The following is a 21,938-nucleotide window of genomic DNA, read 5'->3' on the forward strand; positions in this document are numbered from 1 at the left end:
CTAAATTGGATCCAGTGTTGTAGAGGGAAATATGCTATAAAGGACATTGCTGGGTTAACTGACAAAATTGGAGTACTTATGTTAGATTTGATAAAAATATCATTGTTAAATTTGCTGACATTAATAACTGTTGTAATTATGTAAGACAGTATGCCTATTTATAGGAAATATACTCTGAAGTATTTAGGGGTAAAGGGCCATGATGTCTGTAATTTGTCCTCAAAAGCTTCAGGAAAAAAAAAAAGATGCATGTGTGAGTGGAAAGAGACAACACAAATGATTGCAAATGGTAAAGCAAATGGGGTAAAATGTTAATAGTAGATAAATGTAGGTAAAAGTACACAGGTGTTCTTTGCAAGTATTTTTACTTTCATAATTTACATGTAAATTTGAAATTATTTTCAAATAAAGAGTTAAGACAAAATATATGATTTAGTTATGATGCATTCTAATGAGGTAACAAAGTGATAGAGCTTAGAGAATTTGTTCTGGAAGACTGAATAGTTAACATGCCCATTCGACATTTTCTCTCAAATAACAGATGTCTCAAGTGAGCTTTGGTAAGTACTGGATCAAATCAATTCATGGTTGAATTATCCAGTGAGTGCCTTAAGTGCCAATGTTTTCTGTTGTTGATTGAAGAGGGACCCATATGTTTTAGATCCCAAATGTGGACAAATAGCATTGATGTTCTGTTATGAAAATGTAAAAGCCTGATTTGTTTTGTGCTAGTTCACTTACTCATGAAGATGGGTCAAAGAGCTACTTACAGGAAGTTGCTGATATTTTTTCAGGGAGAATGTGAAACTGTAGAAACAGTTGGACAGGTGATCATGTATGATTTCAGTGCTCGGAAGTATAGTTAGAAAAAAGGATTTGGCCAACAAAATTTTTAGGTATATGGTAGCGGCTAACTGCTCACCATTGTAATGGATTTGAATTTTTATTCTCTTTAGAAAATGTAATTTTGAACAGAATTACATGCTGATGACTAGTCCAGGATAAATTAGCTACAAAATCCACCCCAAATAACTGATTCTCCCTTCCAGTTAAGAAACAAGTTGGATTGATAAAAGCACTTAGAACATTGTGAAACAGTTAAAACTGCTTTGAAAGAGAAGAAAGTATCAAGTGCTATTAGTAAATACCTAGGTGGGCATTTTTAATCCAAGATACCTTTAAAAATTGAGTATGACAGGCACCCCCTCTCCCAACGTTAAAGGCCTACAGTTGCAAGAGAAATTCATAAAAGCACAACAAGGCTTTAAATTGCATTGGCATTACCTTGAAAGTCCACAAGATGCTCCTTTTTTGTTTGTGTCTAAATTACTATGAAAGAATTGTCACAGCCAGTGGTATATTGGAGCATCTCCTCCTGGCCTGAGAGATGATTGTTAAAATTTTAGGAATTTTGCAAACTGTTAAACAGTTGTTATTAAATTAGATAAATGACATTTATAAAAAGGTAATAAATGCTTAAAATTCATCACCTCCTGGTTATTTTACTACATGTTACTATGATCTATGCTCCTGAAGTTATTTTTTATATATTATTCCTTTATGATTGAAATACTGTATCATGATGTGCTAGTGTAAATATATTTTCTCATCTCCATGTTCAGTGACATCACACTGGTAGCTTGAAATTAACCATGGTGGGAATATTTACACTGCAGAGTTTGGCAAATGCCATAAATCAGGGCTTGATTTATTGTTTATTGCTTGTCTAGACTTCAGGTGACGGAGAAATGCTAATAATGCAAACTTAAAAGTGGCATGCCTTTAGCTATTACTTTGTGTATATCAAGAAATTGAGGATATATTCTTTCCCTCAAAAATGATTAACCACTTCAGCAAAGAAGTCACATTGTTTACCTCATTGGCATAAACAAAAGTATCAACCAGTACTCCAAACTACACTTGGAAAGTTGCTAAACATTTACCAGCAGGCTACTACTGGTCATGGCATAATTGAATTCAGTGTGTTGGTAGGAAATAGATAATAGTATAAATTTATACTGTTATTCAGCTTTAGGAAATTATATAACAATATGTGGACATTAAGAAAAAAAGAAAGATTGAGTTTTAAAAGTCGTTAGCTATAGCACATAATTTCAAATTTGAAGCCTTTGATATAGGTTTACTGTAGATGAGATGTAGAATCATAGAATTTTGAGTTTGAGGAATGCTTAAAATTTATCCAGACCAAGCTGCCTTACAGATAGAAATTCTTGCTTTGGTGTATCAGTCAGTTATCCAGAATGTATTTAAATTATTCTAGAGACAGTTTATTACCTGAAAATAACATTAGGGAACTCTAGAAGTAGAATTCTTTTTTATGTTGAACTAAACTTTGTTTTCCTTTAATTTCTACCAACTGGTTCTGGTACCGACTTCTGGAGAAATATAGAAGCATAGAAACAGAAGAGAAAATTTGTTTTTGCTGTAGAGCAATCTTTCAGGTATAAAAGTATCTGGGATGTTTCTATTTAGACCTCTTTGGGCAAGAAGTACACCTTTAGTTCCTTTAACCATACACGTGTGGTGTATTTTGTAGACTCTGTAATTTAAGACTGTGTTGCCATTCTAAACATCAACATCACTATCTTTTGGCTCTTATTGACTTTGTAAATGAGGTATATAAGCCTTTAGATTTTTTTGTATGCAAATTGTACACAAGTCAAGTCTTCTGTGTTTGATTCTTTTTAACCCAGGTCTTTGTATTTACTCATTCTTACGTCTTCATATTGCTTTCAGCACAGAATTCCAGATTGTAGAAATGATATTAAATTGAAATTTTATCATTTTTGAGATTTATTAATCCTATCGATTTTGTGTTGCAGATTTGATAAGCACTCAATATCTATTTACATCCAAATTAATTAAAATGTTCAATTTCAAAGGGCTATGGGGACAGAGGTCTCCTTTAAACAACCCTCTCTAAATTTATTTCCACCCATCATCATTACTTTTTGTTGTGAGTCTACCTACCAGCTCTGCTGAGTAGCTCACATTTTACCATCTTATATACAGAAATTCATCATAATGTATTTTGACAGAGGCTTTGCTGAGCTCAAGATATACTATGTCTATGGCATGCCCTCCAATGAAATATACTTTAGTACTTCTGTCCTGAAAAGTAGGCATATTGAAAATCCTGGAATGGCCAAATGTTAAAGTCATATTCTTACACAAATGGAAAGGTAAAAAGAAAATCCACGAAGAATAATGGGCTAGATAATAAGTCAGACTCAAAAGAGAAGAGGGACAAGATCACTGAGGACACTTGATAATCAGAGCCATGGTATATATTCTACCCGGACTGAAAAGAAGATAGCCTGAAGAAGCAGAGCTGCTTCACTGAGGAAGCATTCTGGAGCAGGTGAAATTTTAGGGACCTGGAATAGAGTGGACAGGGTTTGTTAGCCTTTCTCTTCCTCTTACTATCTCTGTCCTTTGAAATGTATGTGGTGAAATACAACGGGTGCTTCTGAGTGTGTATGGCTGTTTCTTTGCTATGTATAGCACCTCCTTATTCTCTTTGCTCTGGACCAACTACTATCTACTTCACTTATTTTGAAGACTAACTCAGGATGAAATTGTCTAGTACCCTTTCTTCTATTTTGTAGATAGTAGATAGAAGTTGGTTTAACCTTTGTTAAATTTTTTCTCCTTTTTAAATTCCATTCAGCAACCATGGTGGAGGTTGTCAGGAAGTTACTAGTGTGAGTTGTCTCATCACATTCCTTGGCCTCCACCCTCCTTCATCCTACCCAGGCTGCTGGAAGGAAGAAACATTTATAGTAGGTCACTTGATTAAATAGTATTAATAGAATAATGGCTTTCTCCCTCCCACTATTTCTTTCCTAAAAATCGTAATTCAAAAGCAGCATCTTCTAGAAAGCAGTCCCTGATTAGTCGTCTCATTTTCTAGCTCACATTCAAGTTATTCCCATGAAAGATACTCTTAAAAACCACATTTCTGTACATATGTTTCTATTGAGCAAATGTGTTTTAGGGGTCCTCTTTGAGTACACTCTTCTATGTAAATTCTGAGCGCCTAGAATATGGAGATGGTTGTGTTTGACGAGTACTTGATAGCTGAGAATCACTGTTCTAATCTGTTTTAATTTAACCTAAGACCAGGCTACTTGTTCAAAAAGTAGAGAGGACTTGGGAGGTAGAGGTAAAGGGTTTTGGAAATATGAAGAAAGAGTATATATGGGTAAAATTCATGAGCTCATGAATTATTTTGGAATTTACTTTCATTAGTTACTTACCTGATTGCATTAATTATTTTATGGCAGGTTTTCTTCCTTTTTACTTGAGGGTTTCTATAGGATAGATTAGTAGGACCTCTACTTACTCTTTTAAAATCTCTTGGTTCAATACATTGTAATTAGTTTCTGGTAATTAAATCATTCTCTTTTTCTTGCAGATTGAGGTGGTGCCATGCAGCAAGAAGCAGCAAGATGCAGAGTTCGTATCAGAAGGCCTGACATGGCCCTTTATGTCCCTAAAGCTCGGAGGGGTGTAGGACTTCTCAAGACAGGTGATGAGGAAAAAAGCTATGGTCCACCTAACTGCGTGGTGAAAGAACAGCAAAAAGAAGATTGTCTCCCCCAAAAGGACAAACCTGAGGCTCAAAGACTAAATATTAATCCTGATAAAAAGGAGCACAATCGTAGGGAAGGAAAGAAATCTTCAACAAAATTAAGAAAAGACACGTGCCTTCAAGAAAGTAATAAAGATCGGGTGTATACCAAGATAGGAGCCACAGAAACCAAAGAAGTAATATCCCAAGGACATCAGCAAGGAGGCCTAAATCCTGAGATTATCCCTAGTGTACCTTTACAAAGGCATTTTAAACCAAATAAGGTGGAGTGTTTGGAGGTTGAAACCTCAGATGTGACAAGACATGAGATGTTGCTTCGATCTCAGTCTTGTTCAGAAATCAGTGAGGCTCAGGTTCTAAACAAACCATTCCAACATGTGGACTTCTGTGATTTAAGTAGGCACGAACTAAGTGGGGACACACTTGAAGACAAATATTTGGAAAGCAGAGTTGAAACTGATGCCAAGGTTGTAGAGAGACGATCCCAGCTTCCTGGAGTTTTTAGTTCTGTTTTGAAACCTGAGGGTGTGATTTCACCAGTAAAACTAAGCTCTGATTCTGGAATCGTACAACAAGGCATGCAGACGTCAGGTGGAATGTTGGCGCTCAGCAGTGGAGGCATCACGACTATTCCTGTTCCTGGAAGCCCAGGTGGCGTCACTGATCAAACTTGTGTAGACTTTGAAACTGAGAATGTTGGTGATACACCCAGCAGTACAGATTTCATCTTGGGTCAGAAAGGTATAGATTCCATTCCTGAGATGATGGGTCACATCTCTCATAAAATGACCATAGTCAACACATTAGAGAGCACAAATGGCATTTTTGATCCAACAATGATTAAAGAATTTGAGAGTGACAGCACTGCTGATGAGTTATGTGTAAAGTATGAACCTTCTGATACAGCTGTTCTTGTTCATGAAACAGATACAGGTAATGGGCCTAAGAGTATAGGTGACATTACAAATAAGGCATGTATGATGGACATTACAGATACTGTGTCTGATCAAATAACTGTAGGCAGCCCTTGTGTAGTTGCAGTTAGAATAGCTGATGAGGCTTGTAGCAATACAAGTAGTTTCTCAAAATATTTAGAAATGAGTGCAGATACAGCCCCTCTTCACACTGCTAGAAGTAGAAATGACACTGAAAATTTCAGCAACCCAACTGCTTGCTCAGATAGTTATGCTGAAAATATTACATCTAGTTTCGTGGAGTCAACAGGAAAGTTGATAGAGAGCTTGTCAGATTGTGTTTCCTCCTCACCTATGAAGAAGATTGCTGGTAGTAATTGTAACACTTTTTTGGACTCTGAACTCAGTATGTCAAATGGGACCAAAGTACTTCCGGATAGTGCCTTGGCCATTGATCTCGATTGTACTGGTGATATCACAGAGGCACTGCATGAACTGAAAACTGCCGACGAGTTCAAAACAAAAGAGGAAGATGACTCAGAGAATATAGAATTTGGTATATCGTTTCCTGATATAGAATCAGTATCTATGGAGACATCCATGGAACCGCAAGCAACTGAAACTTCTCACCTGGAGGGAAGTGCTCCTGAGGAGAGCTGGGAGTCCATGTTTAATGATGACGGTGACTGCCTGGATCCACGTCTTCTACAGGAGGTATGTTTAATGGAAACTGCTTGATGCTTAGACAATTTATAGATTTATAGAACCTGGGATGTGAGGGGGTAATTTTGTTAGGCATTTGTGTACATTCATTCATATTACATCCAATGTAAGGGCTCCTACAATAACTAATAGGATTGTAGATTGAGAAAAGAATATCTGGTAGATGTTTAAAAAATAAAACTATACAGAATTGAGCTGTATCTATAACAGCCATGTCCTGAGAGATCTTAATTGAATAGATTAAAGATGAATTTAATGGATTCTGGCTATCTGTTGAGGAAGTAAAGAGGGAAAGAAACTTCTTCAAAAGGGCTTTTCTGTATTGACAAGATATATTTTACATAGGCCTGTTTGAGGAAAGGAGAAGAATTTATTATTGTTCATACTTATTTTCCCAGTAGATATTCAAATGTCATTAGATACTGTAGAGTGAAAGAAGGGTAAAATAAAGGAAGACATGATTGTTTTTTAAGGAGTTTATGCTGAGTTAAATTAAAAAACAAATAATTGTTGAGTCTATATAGAACATATAAGTGGATAATGACATGCTGGCTAGTTCATGAATACAGAATGTTAGACTTTTGAAGGCATCTTAGAAATTATTTAGTTCAATCTTTTCATTTTCTTAATTTGACATTCACTCTATCCAACATTTAAATTCCTTACCATAAATAAGAATCATTGGTTTTAAATAGTAGAACCACTTCCCCTTTCATTCCTTATAATGTGTTCACATAACCTTTGCCTGGAAGGGAAAAAAAATGATTTTCCTATAAAATCGCCAGTTTTATAAATGAGGAAATTGAAGCTTACTGGTCATACCTTTAGGAAAGGCAGAATCAGGATAATAGTTGAATTCTGTATTAATCCAGTGTTTATGTTCTTTCTATCAGACTACTTCCTCACCTATAAAATAGTTTTGTTTGAGTGATTCCAAAGAGCCTTTTAAGTACTAAATGATGAGTCTTTGGTTTCTGAGAATTAAAGCAGCAGTACAGGAAAATGATCACATGCATTTGAAAGGGACGCAGACTGAAGAGGGCAGCCCATTGGGTAGAACTGCCTTTCCAGCACCAAGCAGTTCCCCTCACACGTAGGTGTTTGCATGCACACCTGTACCCCAGTTAACGCTTCTTATGGTCACATCAGGAAACACTGTGGCCTAACCATTCCTTAGAAAGAAATACAGAGCAGATAGTATCTGTAAATGGGTATCCCTGAATCCCTTGAAATTGCATGAAAAATTTTCTATCTATGTGCAGTTTTTCATAGCTTTCATCAGATTCTGAAAGGCGATGTATGGTGTGTCTATTTACAAGTATATTTACAAGTTTTTCAAGTGATGCTGATACACATAAAGTGAGAACCACTGCTCAAAGGTAATACACAAACTTAAATGTATATCAGAAATTGAGTGTGGTAACTAGAAATGGCTGTCAGCCCATAACTAGAAAGAAAAACACTGTTCAGCAGAGGTTTTAGACTCAAATTGGGTTAAGAAATTAATAATGGGGGAAGTTAGGTGAATGTAGAAAAGTTATTAAGGATCCAAGCATTGGAAGAAGGCCTTCACTTGAGAAAGGAAGCAGTGTTCATAGGAGCTGGCCAAGGGACTACCTGAGGGAGTAGCAAGCACAAGTATGCACAGGAGAGAAAGAACAGCTTCCTGCAAAAGAAGGGCGTGGCACACAGCTTTTTATGTGTGGTAGGACTCAATAAATATTAATTGAATGGATGTAGGCAATAGGGCAGAGTTGAGGCTCTCTTCCTTTTTAGGGTGGTTTCCAGGCACTTTCAAAACATCATTGCAGCTGGAACTTGGATTCTGTGTAGTAGATTTGGCTTCTATATTGAGGAGGCAGGGGATTCAGGTGGGCAACCCTTTTTCAGGTCTTAACACTGTTTAGAATTGGTGCAGAAGAACTTGGGCAACTACTCAGTATGTTGAGGAGCATAGTACTATAGCCAAAGAGGACACTAGCATGACCAAAAGCTGGGAATGGTAGGAAAAGGGAGTACGCAGTGTTTTAAGCGACACACAGCTGGTGCTGGGGTGTTGTGTTTTGACATCTTGGGTGCTTGGTAGAGAGTGGATCTATGTTGAGGAATGAGGATGGATGAGAGCAAGAGAGGAGGTGGGTTGAGAATGCCATAGTGGATCCGACTTTAAACTTTGGTCTCCTGTGCTTTGGGTTTTAGAAGATGTAATAATAATCATGTTATTAAAAGATGTCACAAATCCAATAACATTAATAGTCCTTTGGTGACTATTACTCTTAATTTATTATTTATATTGCTCCAAACATACTTTATTAAAGGCTAAACCAGAGTGTTTGCCTACCTTGAAAACTTGCCAAAGACAAAGATTTTTGGCTCTCTTCCCAGCTGGCCTGTTTCTTTGTTGACAGTGGCTAGACATATGGACGTATGTCTAATACTTCTAATAGGCAGAGAGGTATGCTGTAGAGCAGGGTGTGGCAGCCATTGGCATGTGAAGCAGTTTCCTGTGACATTTCAACCTCTAAAAGTGCCTGAGGAGAGTAGAGAGCATAGCTAGGTCATTACCAAGCTCCCAAAACTGCAACTCTTGATGAGTCTCTGAGATCACACTTAATCTCCTAAAGCCATGGTATGGGATGCTTAAATTGGTAATTTATAAAGAAAGGATGTTGGCTTGACTTCTTTTAACCCTCTCAGATCTTGGTACAAGAACACAGGAATTATTGTTGTTTAGATAAAACTTCATAGCCCCTTTCCTGTACTGAATAGCAAACTTACTGGTGGAATACTGGCAATATAACATTGATGTTGATGGAAATGGCATCTGGTGCCTTCACTGGTCTTGATTTGAGTTTATAGTTAGGGATAAATAATGAGGTAAGAGTATCCTTTTGTTATAATAACGTACAACCCTGGAAGAGAGAAGCGTAGGGAAACACTCCACCCATTGCTTCTGTGTGTGCTAACTCACATTCGTATACTCTGTCTGTCTCCCTATAGTCTTTTGCAAAAATGCTCTCCATTTTTAAGTAGAAAACCCAAAATTGAAAGGAAAAATTCATAATCCAGCCACCAAAAACAAATTATATGAAGTACAAAGGGAGGAAAGTCCTTCAAATCCCACCCCTAGGGACCTCATTAACAGTTGGTAACCTATCACTTTGCAGTTAAATAGCAAATATTGAGCACTTAGAGTGTGACACACAAAATTGCAAATAGTTATATACTGTTTGTATCACTGGTATGTTAAGGTGCTGTGCTACATTCCAGCTTTTTTCTCTGCTCTAAAGTTGCTTATATTTTATTTAGACAGAATGTAACCTGTCTAGATAGTCATTTAACAATCTGAAGGATAATTAATATAAAACCTATAAAAACAACCATATAATTTGATTGTCTAATGAGTGATTCAGACAATGGCTTCAAAAGAAGATTTGATCCCTGAGAGCTAATGGTTGACACCATTTCATGTTGGTGAGGCCATAGAATTGTACAAGCCATTCTAATCCCACTTCCACTAAATGGTTCTATGTTCCTAATTTCTATTTTCTATTCTACTTCTGTTTTTCTAATAAATGTAACTTTATTTTTTTTGAGCAGTTTTAGGTTTACAGAAAAAAATTGAGTGAAAAGTATAGAGTTCCCATATATTCCCTCATTCTTCTATTGCTGTTTTAATTTCTTTTCACAGTATCCTTTGTTATTAGTTCCAGCTCATCTTAATAGACTTATATTTAATGTTTTTATTTCAGTGTCTGAATTAGCATGTTATTGACAGCCTAAGTGGGGATTTATAGACCCACCTTCCAGATGGTATATATTCTCATGCAGCCGCTTGGGACATCTAGTGAAGAACCTGATTGAATTATGTACTCTGTTTATTGGTCAGTCCATTAGTGGGTGTGATGAAATCTCTGGTTCACATAGAAAGAGGGAACATTAAGTAGATTCCATTGTTCATAGTTTGTTTTTTGAACGCAGTTATCTCCTAAAATTAAAAATCTCCCTTCTGAGTTCTGTTAAGATTTGTTGCATAATGTTTTTTCCCCTCTTAATCTGCATTCAAACCAACAGCACTTTAATTTCTGATTCCTTTTAAGAACTAAAGAAAGGTGTAAACATTTCTGGGTCTATATTGTCAGTAAAAGGAGGGATTCTTGTCTAAAGCTTCAGAGATTCCTGGTGGGCCTGTGTCCCTGGCAGTGCTTTGACTTCATTGAGCAACATGAGATGTGGGGTGGTGGGGTATGGATGGGCAGATGGGGTAGGAGCAGTGATAGGACTCATCATGCTCATTCATTTAATTCATTCCCTGTTTAGTGACAGTAGCAGGGAGGGGAAATGGCAGGGTTGGCAAAGAGAGCCAGCGTGCATACCCTACCCTCGTCAGGAAAAAAGCCAGGCAACAATAACTGTGTCCAAAAATTAGAAATTTACTTGTGTTAAAACACTTGGTTAAAGATAGAAACATACATTTTTGGGAGAATTAAATGTCACCCACACTTTGATTTGAAGTAATCATTTGTATCATAAATTACTTCTAAGCACACTGGGTACTGTGTTGCTGGGCTTTGGGAAGGAGTGCTAGGGAGGAAAAGACAGACCCATAAGTGGGTAGCCAACAGTGTAAATATGTTCAAATTCAGACTTTTTTGTTTTAGCTGAGCCATCCTGCCACCTGTTGGCAGCTCACCGGCAGCTCAGCTCAGGCCAGGACTTGAACCGCTGTTGCTCAGAGCTCGCACTCTTGAGCGAGCTCTTAACCAACTGAGCCACTCGGCCGGCCCAAATTCAGACTTTTTTGTTGTAATGAATTTGAGGTTGGGGTATGGGGAGGTATAAGTTTGCAATACGGCCTAGGTTTTGGACAGAGGAAATTTAAATGCTAATCAGCAACCTTATACAGAAGGTCATTTGTTTGAATTGACCACAAGGTGGAGATTGGTAAGGAAAAGCCAGGGCGATGCCCAGGCTTACTAGATATTAGGTTTAAAGCACCAAGACTATATCTCTGATCCTTCAGAGGATGGGTCATACTCTTCTATTGCCTGCCTGGAACAAGACTGACTCATTTCTTAAACGAGTGGATCTGAATCTGAATCTGCAGTTTGAAGGTCAGAAGTACATATCTATTGCTGTTGCTGAGTGGGCCAGATAGGCAAGGACTAATACTCTAAAGTATTATCTAAAGGGACAGTTTTGATGTGGGAGAACAATCCTGGGTGTGATGCAGGATTTTAGGTAGCGAAGGGAGCATAGGAAAAAGTGGATCAGGGAGTAGAGAAATCAAGAAGTGGAATGGCAATAAATGCTGTTTGCAATTTTTCTTAGGTCCAATGGACAGCCGCTGTCAGTGACTATCTTAGCAGTACCTGAGTTAAGCTATCAAGGTTAGTTTGGGAAACTTCAAACCCTAGCATCACCCTGCTTGACTTAGCTTTACTATTTCAGGCTACTCTTACCTTTCTACTTCATCAGTGGTATCTCTCCATCTAGTCTTTCCAATCATGCCAGGAAGAAGAGGAAATATAGATGTGTCTCCCTGCCTTCTCAGCCTTCCTCTTGACTATAAATTTAATCTACTACAGTGTTTTCACTGTTCGGTGGATCTATTTAACATCTTTCCAAGAATGCCAACATCAGTCTGCCATGTTGACCTTTCTGTCCATGGAGCCAGGTCCATGTTGGTTCAGGATATTCACTCGGTCCCTGCCCTTTCATATGCCATTACATTACCTTGCATGGGACAGAACTAGATCTCACAAATTTATCCTCTGGCACCGAGGTCAGTAAATGATCATCTGAACCAATTGTTGGAGCACTGTACATGTTTCGTTATTGTAACTTTTGTTTTTATTTTCTTTTGCACTTCTCCTTTTCTGCTTGCTTGTTTACTTTCCCCCTTTCTTCTCTTTTACTGTGACTTAATCCAAGGCTATAACCATGGCTTTCTCACATTGATGATAATCAATATGGAGTTGTTGCTGATAGCTAGTCTAGAAATCTTTAGATGGCACCTTGCATGACATTCCACCCATTCAGTTTTACAAAATCTTTTGAAGCTAAAGTTTGTGTTTTTGGCCTTGGTTTCTTGATAAAGTTAATGGAGGCATAGCCTATCTATCTATCTATCTATCTATCTATCTATCTATCTATCTATCTATCATCTATCTATCTAAATTTTATTTGCAGATAGGGAATACCATTGGAAAAATTATTCACTCTTATGCTTAATGTATAGAATGTTAGGGTTTATGGCCAGCCGAGTGGCTCAGTTGGTTAAGAGCTCACTCAAGAGTTCGGGCTCTGAGCAACAGCAGTTCAAGTCCTGTCCGGAGCTGAGCTGCCAACAGGTGGCAAGATGGCTCAGCTAAAAAAAAAAAAAGAGGCAAGATGGCTCAGCTAAAAAAAAAAAAAGAGGGCCGGCTGAGTGGCGCGATGGTTAAGAAGTGGCTTGGGACGCCAGAGGGCCCCGGTTCGGATCCCACATATGAGGGCCAGTGACACTGCCCTCCACAGTTAAGATGGTGAACAACAGTTCAACCTGGAGCTGGGCTGCCGTGAGTTGCCAGCGACGGTGTAGGCTGCAGCCCCTGTGGCAGTGGGTTGCCATGGGCTACTGTATATAGCCAGCAGCCAGCGTGAGGGCCAGCAGCCGCAGTGAGCGGCCATCCAGAAGCCGATGACTGATCTGCCTCACCCGGGAAGAGCGCAATGATGGTGCCAACTTGGGCCAGTGAAGCAACATCCTCCACAACTAGATTGAAGAACAAAAGGACAGCAACTTGTCTGTTCTCCTTTCCCCAATTCCCCAGCACTGTTCCCATCCCCCAATTCCCCATTAAAAACCTTAAAAAAAAAAAAAAGAATGTTAGGGTTTAAAAGTCTGAATTTATCCTTAAACTATTGAAAAGGACTTAGTCCAAAGCAGTATAGAAGAGGGCTGGAAGCTATAACTTATGCTGTGTATTAAACACTAGTATAATGTTTTTAGGGAACTCTTTTTGGATGTTTTTGAATTTAGGACATGAGCAATTTGAAAAGACTGAAAATACTTTTCATTTTTAAAATAAATAGAGTTATTTCCCTATCTGCAAAGATGGGGAATTAAATGGGTAAAACATTTTAACATTCTAGCTTTTGCTTTATTCACATTATCATAGACCGACATGAAAAATTCTTGGCTGTTATTCTCTATTTTCTGTGGTATTGGAATACCTTAGATAGAATCAAATCCAGATAATCTAAAAACCTTATTTTTTTGTTTATAGCTTAAGCCCGTTCCCAACCAAATCTTTTAATTTATCAAGATTTATAGTAAATAATAAAATTTTAAATTGATTTTCTTCAATAGAAAGTGAGTCAATAAGCAGTTAAGTAGCCACAAGATAACAGTAGAAGAGAAAAATAGAACCAAAGTGCTTGAATAACCTAACCTACATAACTGAGAATTGACTATATGGGTTAATTCTATAAATAATTACGTAGACATGGTGATGTTTGAAGCTAATGCAGTAATGTTATACCACCAACTTGTGGTCAAGTCTCCGCTGTCCTTGTTCCTGTAATCTCCTCATGCCCCCCGTATTTAAATTTGTTATAGCCATAACTATAGTTTTAAGTTATTATGTTTAATTGTGTTTAAGTAAAAGTACCCATAAAAATGTTCTTATTCCTGCCTTCCAAGATCGGAGCTAGGATTATATCACAGCCCTTGAACTTTAAGGACTAAAACTTGAATTGTCTAAGAGGTAGAACTATGCAAGTTTTTTTAAAAAAAGAATGTTAGCATTGAGAGGGACCTGTGACATAATGTAGCCTAGCCCTCTGTTTTATAGATAAGGTAACTAAGGCCCAGAAAAGTTATTCACCTCGCTAAGTAAGGTTAGCGCCAGAGTTGGCACCAGAATTCGAGTCTCTGGGTTTCATTGAATTGAAAATGCCATTGATTGTGAAATACATCATTCTTTCATGTTATCACTAAGAAAGACAAAATTTACTTTCACACAATGCTTACCCTTTAGAATTTTTATTTTATACATATTGAAAGAGCTCTTTTAGACTTCATTAGACAATTTTTTTATCATATATCATTTCCTACACAAGGAAAATGTAGGTGAAATAAATTGGTATTTACAGTTTGTATTTATAGTTCAACTCTTTCTAATAACTTCTTGACTCAGTCATCGATCTTGATGCCTTTCCACCCTGTATCAACTTCTGTGCCACCAAGAACTTTGAAGATGCAGCATTTCTTAAAAGAATACATAAAAGAAGCAAAAATAATTGTTGTGGATTCTTATTTATTTATTTATTTATTTATTTTTTATTTTACTGGGGAATTGGGGGAGGGGAAGAGCCAAGTTGTTGTCGTCCTTTAATCTTAGTTGTGGAGGGCGCAGCTAGCTCAGCTCCAAGTCCAGACACCATCCGGTGAGCCATCCAGCTGCCCGTCAGCAGCTCAGCTCAAGATGTGGTATTCAATTTTAGTTGCGGGTGGGCGTAGCCCACCATCCCACGCAGGAGTCAAACTGGCAATCTTGTTGTTAGGAGCACATGTTCTCACCAGCTGAGCCATCCGGCCACCTGTTGGCAGCTCAGCGGCAGCTCAGCTTGGGCACAGCTCACTGGCCCATGTGGGAATCAAACTTGCGACCCTATTGCTCAGAGCTCGCGCTCTTAACCAGCTGAGCCGCTCGGCTGGCCCTGTTTTGGATTCTTAAGACACCTTTGCACTTACATAGAGCTAGACTTATATCTGGGATTTTCTTCCACATTGTTAACCACCCTTTCTGCAAGATTTGGTACTGGTACTTTATGCTCATGCATGTGCAGGCCAGCAGTGCACAACTAAAATGCATCCTGATGTCAGAGATGTTAAAATGTGAAAAAAACATGTATCTTAGAATTGATGAAATATGGTATATATCCAATTGCTAAGTGTTATGATATAGTAGTATATGGCAGGGAGGACCACCACGTTTGAATCAATAGGGAAAGCTTCAAGAGGAGATAAAGATTGAAGGGTCTTAAAGGAGAGAAAGGATCAGGAGTGGACAAAGCATTCCAGGCTGTGAGAACAGCTTGTAAAAAATACAGAATGTTCCCAGATTTAGGTCCTAAATTTGTCATTAAATACTTAGGTACCAAGGAGTATGCTAAGCACTTAATACATTTAATCCACATACCTATCTATGAGGTGTAAGTGCTATTATTCCATATTTTTTTAGCTGTAAAACTGAAGGTTAATGGAGAAAAGGAACTAGAGGCACAGTAATAAATGAACATTTTTGTTGATTTTACTTAAATCACCTTTCTCCTTTCCTCCCTCCCAAATAAAGTTCTTGAATCCATTTTTCACTTCTTCAAGGGATATAATCCTTGGCATTGCAAGTTCTCATTTCCTCATTTGATGGGAAAAGAGGCACAGTATACAAGAGGGAGAGCTTGAAGGGATCTAGTAGGACTTGTGATTAACTGAGAGAAGATACTCTCGTCTGAAGGCTTTGGGTGGTCATTGCTAGCATTTAGGCTTTATAACAGGTGAGTGACAAAATGACTCTCACGACTTTGGTGCCACTTTCCTTTTTTCCCTTTCTCTCTGCTCCCAATGTGAAATTGCCTTTAGTTTTTTTTCGTAGGATAATAGAATTTTAAACATTGTTCATTGCTGTTAATTCCTTTACTAACCTGCCATGTGGGTATTCCTTTAGGTAGCTCTCAAGCTACCTAAATATAATTATGTGTATCACTTAAATTGTCTTAACTATATTCAACAAAATGTAGACTAACAAAGTGTTTTCATTTTTAAAAATTTTGTTTTGTTTTTGTTCACTTCCAAAAAAGAAACTATGAGATGAGTCTGATCAATAAGCTCACATAAAACACATGTTATTAATTCATCTCAGCTATTTTCTGAAATTCATTTTCCAAGATGTGCCATTTATAGCTCACCACATTAATCATTCTACATTTTCTCACACTCTGGTTGAGAGATGCAAGTTAAGTTTCATGCATTGCCTGTCTTTGCTAGAATTTCAATACCTTTTCAAATATTCCACATGTGTAATATAAACTGGATGATAGAACCCTGGTTATTATTGTATTTCTGAACAGTATTAATACAGAGACAATGCTAAAGTTTAAGGAATAGGAACATGGTGACGACGAGGATTGTTTATATATGGGAGGATATTGTATAATGCTCTGGATTGATGTAACAGCCAGTTTTATGCTTTCTCCTTCTCAGTTATCAGGGAATATGAAGAATAGAAAAAGCATCCAGGAACCTAGATTTGATTATTACAACAGCGAAGTTCCTGATATTGACCTCAGTGATTGTGAATTCCCACATGTCATTGAAATCTATGACTTCCCTCAAGAATTTCGTACTGAAGACCTGCTACGGGTTTTCTGCAGTTATCAGTAAGTATTTGCAAACGGTTGGAGATGCTAGGGAAGGTGGGATGAATTTTTCTTAAAATGTCTTCTGAAAAATCATCTCTTTTGTTTTCATATTCCCTGTTGTTTACCTTAGCACTGAGTTTGATTATTGTCTTTTCCAAGACCATTAGAAATATTCTGTTTCAAACCACTCTTCTAAGTTTCTTAAAAATGCCAAATTGTCTTTCTGGACACCATTTTTGCATTTTGGAAGAACAATGTCAATGATGACTTCTAAATCTGTCTTCGTTGTGCATTTAGTCCATTTATATTTATTGTAATTATTGATATACAGTTGACACTTGAACAAGGTAGAAGTTAGGGGTGCCGACCAACCCACACAATAAAAAATCTGCATGTAACTTTTGGCTCTCCAAAAACTTAACTATAAAAGCCTACCGTTGACTGGAAGCCTTATCAATAACAAAAACAGGTTATTCACACACATTTTGTATGTTATGTATATTGTATGCTGTATTTTTACAATAAATAACCTAGAGAAACCTACTAAGAAAATCATAAGGAAGAGACAATACATTTACAGTACTGTACTGTATTGATACTATAAGTTTTTTTTAAAAATCAGCCTATAAGTGGACCTGCACAGTTCAAACTCATGTTGTTCAAGGGTCAGTCATATTTGGATGTATGCCTGCCATCTTTTTTGTGTGTTTACTTGTCCCATCTTTTTCTCTTCTTCCTGCCTTCTTTTGGATTGATGAGGTATTTTTTTCTCATTCCATTTGTTTTGGGAAATGATACTGTTTTTATTCTTTGTTATTTACTTCAGAAATTAAAAAATGCATGCTTATGGCTAAAGTTAATATTTTTACACTCTTTCTAAACACTATAAAGGCTTTTAAAGTTCCATTCTCCAATTCCATTCTTCACCTCTCTCCACCCCAATTTATATGCTGTTGTGATTGAGCATTTTGATTTTTAAAAATTTTTTCTCTTTTTCCTTTTAAACTCTATTTGATGTTATTGTTTTATATATTCAGCATTCAGATTTACCCACTTTTTGTGTTTTTGTTTATACCTTCTTGTATCTAATACATTCCATCTGAAACCTTTTTCCTCCTGGATGGAATATACTATTTAGCATTTAATTTAGTAACAACAGTCTGCTGGTAACAAACTCAGTTGGTTTTGTTGTTGTTGTGTTTTAATGACTTTATTTCAACTTCATTCTTGAAAGACTTTTGCTGGATATAAAATTCTAGGTTGGCAGTTATGTTTCTCTCAGAAACTTGAAGATATTCTATAGTATCATCCAAGTCAGCTGAATGTAATCTCTCTTCTTAAGTTTTTCTCTTTGTCTTTGGTATTCTACATTTTCAATATGATGTGGCTTTGTGTTCTTTTTATTCTTCTTGAGATTATTTGGGCTTCTTAAATCAGTGAATTAATGTTTTTCATTGGTTTTGGAGAACACTCAGACATTATCTCTTCAAATATTGCCTCTGTGCCAGTTTCTCTTTTATCTTCTCTAAGATGCCAATTAAATGTACATTAGACTTCTCACTTAATTCTCATGTCACCTCTCTTTCATATTTTCCATCTCTTTGCCTGTTACATTTGGAATAATTTCTTTAGCTCTGGTTAGCAGTTCACTAATTTTTCTTCAGTTGTATTTAATTTGCTGTTAAATCTGTCCCTTGAATTTTTAAATTTAATTTTATTATGTATTTTTATTTTTCAAAGTTCTCTATTACATCTTTTACAAATCTCCATGGCCATTTTTTTAGTTTCTTGTTTTCTTCAAATATTTTCAAGATTTAAAAAATTTCTTTAAGTATGTTAAACATAGACCTTCTATAGTTTATGTCCGGTAGTTCCTTTACCTGAACTCCTTTTAGTTCTGTGCCTGCAAATTCTCACTCATAGTACCTTGCTTTTTTTGAGGTTTATTTATTTGCTTATTTATTTTTTACTGTGAACACCCATCTTCCTTGGAATTATATTTATGGGAATTGAGGCCTGCAATAAAAGAAGAGGATTTCTACTGAAATTTTTTTCTGCCAAGCACCAAGGGCACTAACAGTCCAGGAGCACTGTAAATTAAATTATTGATTTGAGGTTATTCTGACCACTCAGATAGAAATAGTCAAGTGAAGAATGATAAAAAATGATTGTTACATGTCTCAACTAGTTTATTTTAACAGCACTTATCAATGTCCATTCACTTGCCAGTCTCTGATGTGGTGCCAGACCTTTTTAATTTTTTTTTAATTTTTTAAGTTATTGGTCTGTTGATAGAAGACTTCTCATATGTCACTGTCCTAATATATTACTGTGACTTCCAGTTTCATTTCTTTCTTTTTTTTAAAGATTTTATTGGGGAAGGGGAACAGACAAGTTGCTGTCCTTTTGTTCTTCAGTCTAGTTGTGGAGGTTGTCGCTTCACTGGCCCATGTTGGTATTATCATTGCGCTCTTCCTGGGTGAGGCAGTCGCTCGCCGGCCATTGGACGGCTGCTCACAGCGGCTCACGGCAGCTTATGAAAGCTCACACCCACTGCCGGCTAGCCCCACTACAGCCTACGCCATTGCTGGCAACTCATGACAGCCTAGCTCCAGGTCAAGCTGCTGTTCACCATCTTAGCTGTAGAGGGCGCAGTATCACTGGCCCTCATGTGGGATCCGAACTGGGGCCCTGCTGCTCAGAGCTGGTGTCCCAAGCCAACTCCTAACCAATGTGCCACTTGGCTGGCCCCAGTTTCATTTCTTTAACGTGCAGTAAGAACTTTAATGTACCTTCAGAGTCATCTGAGTGTACATTACTTATAGGGTAAAATGTTTTCTATGTTTTTTTATTTATTTTTTATTGGGGGGATGGGAACAGCACTGGGGAATTGGGGGAGGGGAACAGACAAGTTGCTGTTGTTTTGTTCTTCAGTCTAGTTGTGGAGGACGTTGCTTCACTGGCCCAAGTAGGCACCATCATTGCGTTCTTCCCGGGCGAGGCAGATCAGTCGCCAGCTTCTGGAACGGCCGCTCACTGCGGCTGCTGGCCGCTCACTCTGGCTGCTGGCTACATACAGTAGCCCATGGCAACCTACTGCCACAGGGGCTGTAGCCTACACCACAGCAGCGCAGCTCCAGGTTGAGCTGTTGTTTAGCATCTTAGCTGTAGAGGGCAGTGTCACTGGCCCTCATATGTGGGATCCGAACCGGGGCCTTCTGGTGTCCCAAACCAGTTCTTAACCATCGCGCCACTCGGCCGGCCCCTCTGTGTTTTTTTTATAGCTGTTTTACCCAAACATAATTGATAATCGTTTCTTGGGTTGTTTTTTTTAGTGACTTCACCTTTCTCTAGTCTTCCAAAGTATTCAACTAAGTTTTTATAGATACAACAACTCTTCTGTTTCACATCCGTATTTCACTGGTTTAATTTTATTCAGTTCAATTATGTAGTGAATGTAAATTAAAACTGATATAAGTGGGTTTGAAAACAATTGCACTGACTATTGGTATGCATATCATTCCTAAATACATAGGAGACAGTAAGAGTGTCAGAAGTGTACCTTTATGTCTCTAGCTTATAAGAAAAAAAAATAAGCTTTAGGAATAAAGAAATAATCCTGAAAGAATGTCATTAAAAGATTTTTAGGGTCTGAAACAAAGTCACTTTAATGCTCCAATCTTCATGTTAAAAATTTAAATTTAAAATTCAATTCATGTACCTGTTGAATTTGTAAGATTTTGTATCATTAGGAGATGATCATTAAGATCATTAGTCAGCTCTGCCATTGTTGCATAAAAGCAGCCATAGACATTTTGTAAACAAATGAGCATGGCTGTATCCAATGGAAGTTAATATGCAAAACCGAGCATCCTGTTTCTATAAAGTTCTAGAACAGGCAAAATTAGCTACCAGCCATGTACCTCACTTATATTTGGTTGGGGGGAGCATCCGTTCTATAAAAGAAAGAAGGAGTGACTGGATCCTGGAAGACAATTTCTGCCACAGACCTTATACTAAATATGTAGTGTAGGTGGTCAGTCAGTCTCATTCATTGCAGTTATGTTAAGACCCAGTATAAGAGCCTAGTCCATATAAAGTGCATAACAGATTTTAAAAAGTTGTCAATGAGATTAAATCACAAATCAGAACTACCTTAGATTGTCATTAATAATGATGACTTTTAAAACCAAGGATCAGTTTTGTTGATGTCTAGACTTTCTTGAAGATTAGTTAATTCTTATGAATTATTTATTAACATCTCTTTGATTTGTTTCTTCTTAATCTTGCCTGTAATGCTATTTTATAAAATCAAATCCAGAAACATTCTCAAAAGAGAAGCGTTTTAAAGGATTATAAATTCCAAAGTCTAAAAGACCCCTCAGAACCCATCTAGGTCTTTTTCTATCCTTTTTGTAAACTATCTTATGATATAGATTTCTACTATTGAATTTTTACATAGTCTCCAACCCCTGTGCTCACTTTATGTCATGGTCAAACTTAACCTTACTTTCAGGAAATTCTCTAACCTTCAAAAGCTCCTTTATTCCCTTTTCCCTCAAAGGAATTTTTTTCTTGACTGGTTGTTGAAGAGGGAAAATTTTCTAGCAGTTGTTTTTCTTTTTCCCCCTTTTTAGTGCTTTATAAAAATAAAGAAAAGGTCATGGTGCAAAAGCCTGTAGTAATGTCTGTGAGTCAAATACTACAGTCAGCTTCATGTTTTAATCACTGTCTTCATCAAAATTAATACTCTTCCTGATAAATATTGCTATTAATAATAAAAATGAGTGGCCTTCCTTTGTTAAATGCCCACTGAGTGCTCGGCACCATGCTCTTTGCTTTGTTATGGACGATCTCATTTCAATTTTTACAGCAACTCCATGAGGAAGTACTACAGATCAGCAGACCTAGCTCGAGAGAGGTTGAACCTGCCCCAGAGATTCAAGGAGGGGGACAGAACCTGAGTCCATGTATATGTGACCCTCAAACACCCAGCTCTTTCCTCAGGGCTGTATCGAGTCTGTGAGCAGTTTTAAGCTCCTAGCTAAAAAAATGATAGCTGTGATGTCATCATCCGGATAGTCCTTATGCTCACTATGAGAGCTTTGCTCCAAAAGACAAAGGTGTTTTTTAGTACTTCAGTGGCCACTCCTTTGAATCTTTATAATTTAGTCTAATATTTCTCTTGATTTCTTTTATCTTGAATTTTTCTGGCTTGCCGCATTTCTTTCCTATTTTCCTTTTCTACTTCCCTTCTACAACAAGTAAGGAAGAATGGG

The 21,938-nt window shown here is 37.3% G+C and overlaps 1 protein-coding gene across 6 annotated transcripts in view; it reads left to right on the plus strand.

The window, feature by feature from the left end:
* R3HCC1L (R3H domain and coiled-coil containing 1 like) overlaps window positions 1-21,938 on the plus strand; it is an 82,546-nt gene that overhangs the window by 49,773 nt on the left and 10,835 nt on the right. For 4 of the 6 annotated variants that reach the window (XM_019636429.1, XM_019636433.1, XM_019636435.1 and 1 more), the window contains exons 2-3: window positions 4,439-6,243; window positions 16,502-16,677. In XM_019636429.1, coding sequence (XP_019491974.1) covers window positions 4,453-6,243; window positions 16,502-16,677 — 1,967 coding nt within the window. In that variant the 5' untranslated portion in view covers window positions 4,439-4,452. Of the gene's footprint in view, window positions 1-2,814; window positions 3,383-3,691; window positions 3,804-4,438; window positions 6,244-16,501; window positions 16,678-21,938 lie in introns of those variants that run through there. The other 2 variants (XM_019636430.1, XM_019636431.1) reach the window with 2 other exon arrangements.

The sequence above is a fragment of the Hipposideros armiger genome, unplaced genomic scaffold (genome assembly GCF_001890085.2).
Source record: "Hipposideros armiger isolate ML-2016 unplaced genomic scaffold, ASM189008v1 scaffold_28, whole genome shotgun sequence".
NCBI classification, from domain to species: Eukaryota; Metazoa; Chordata; class Mammalia; order Chiroptera; family Hipposideridae; genus Hipposideros; species Hipposideros armiger.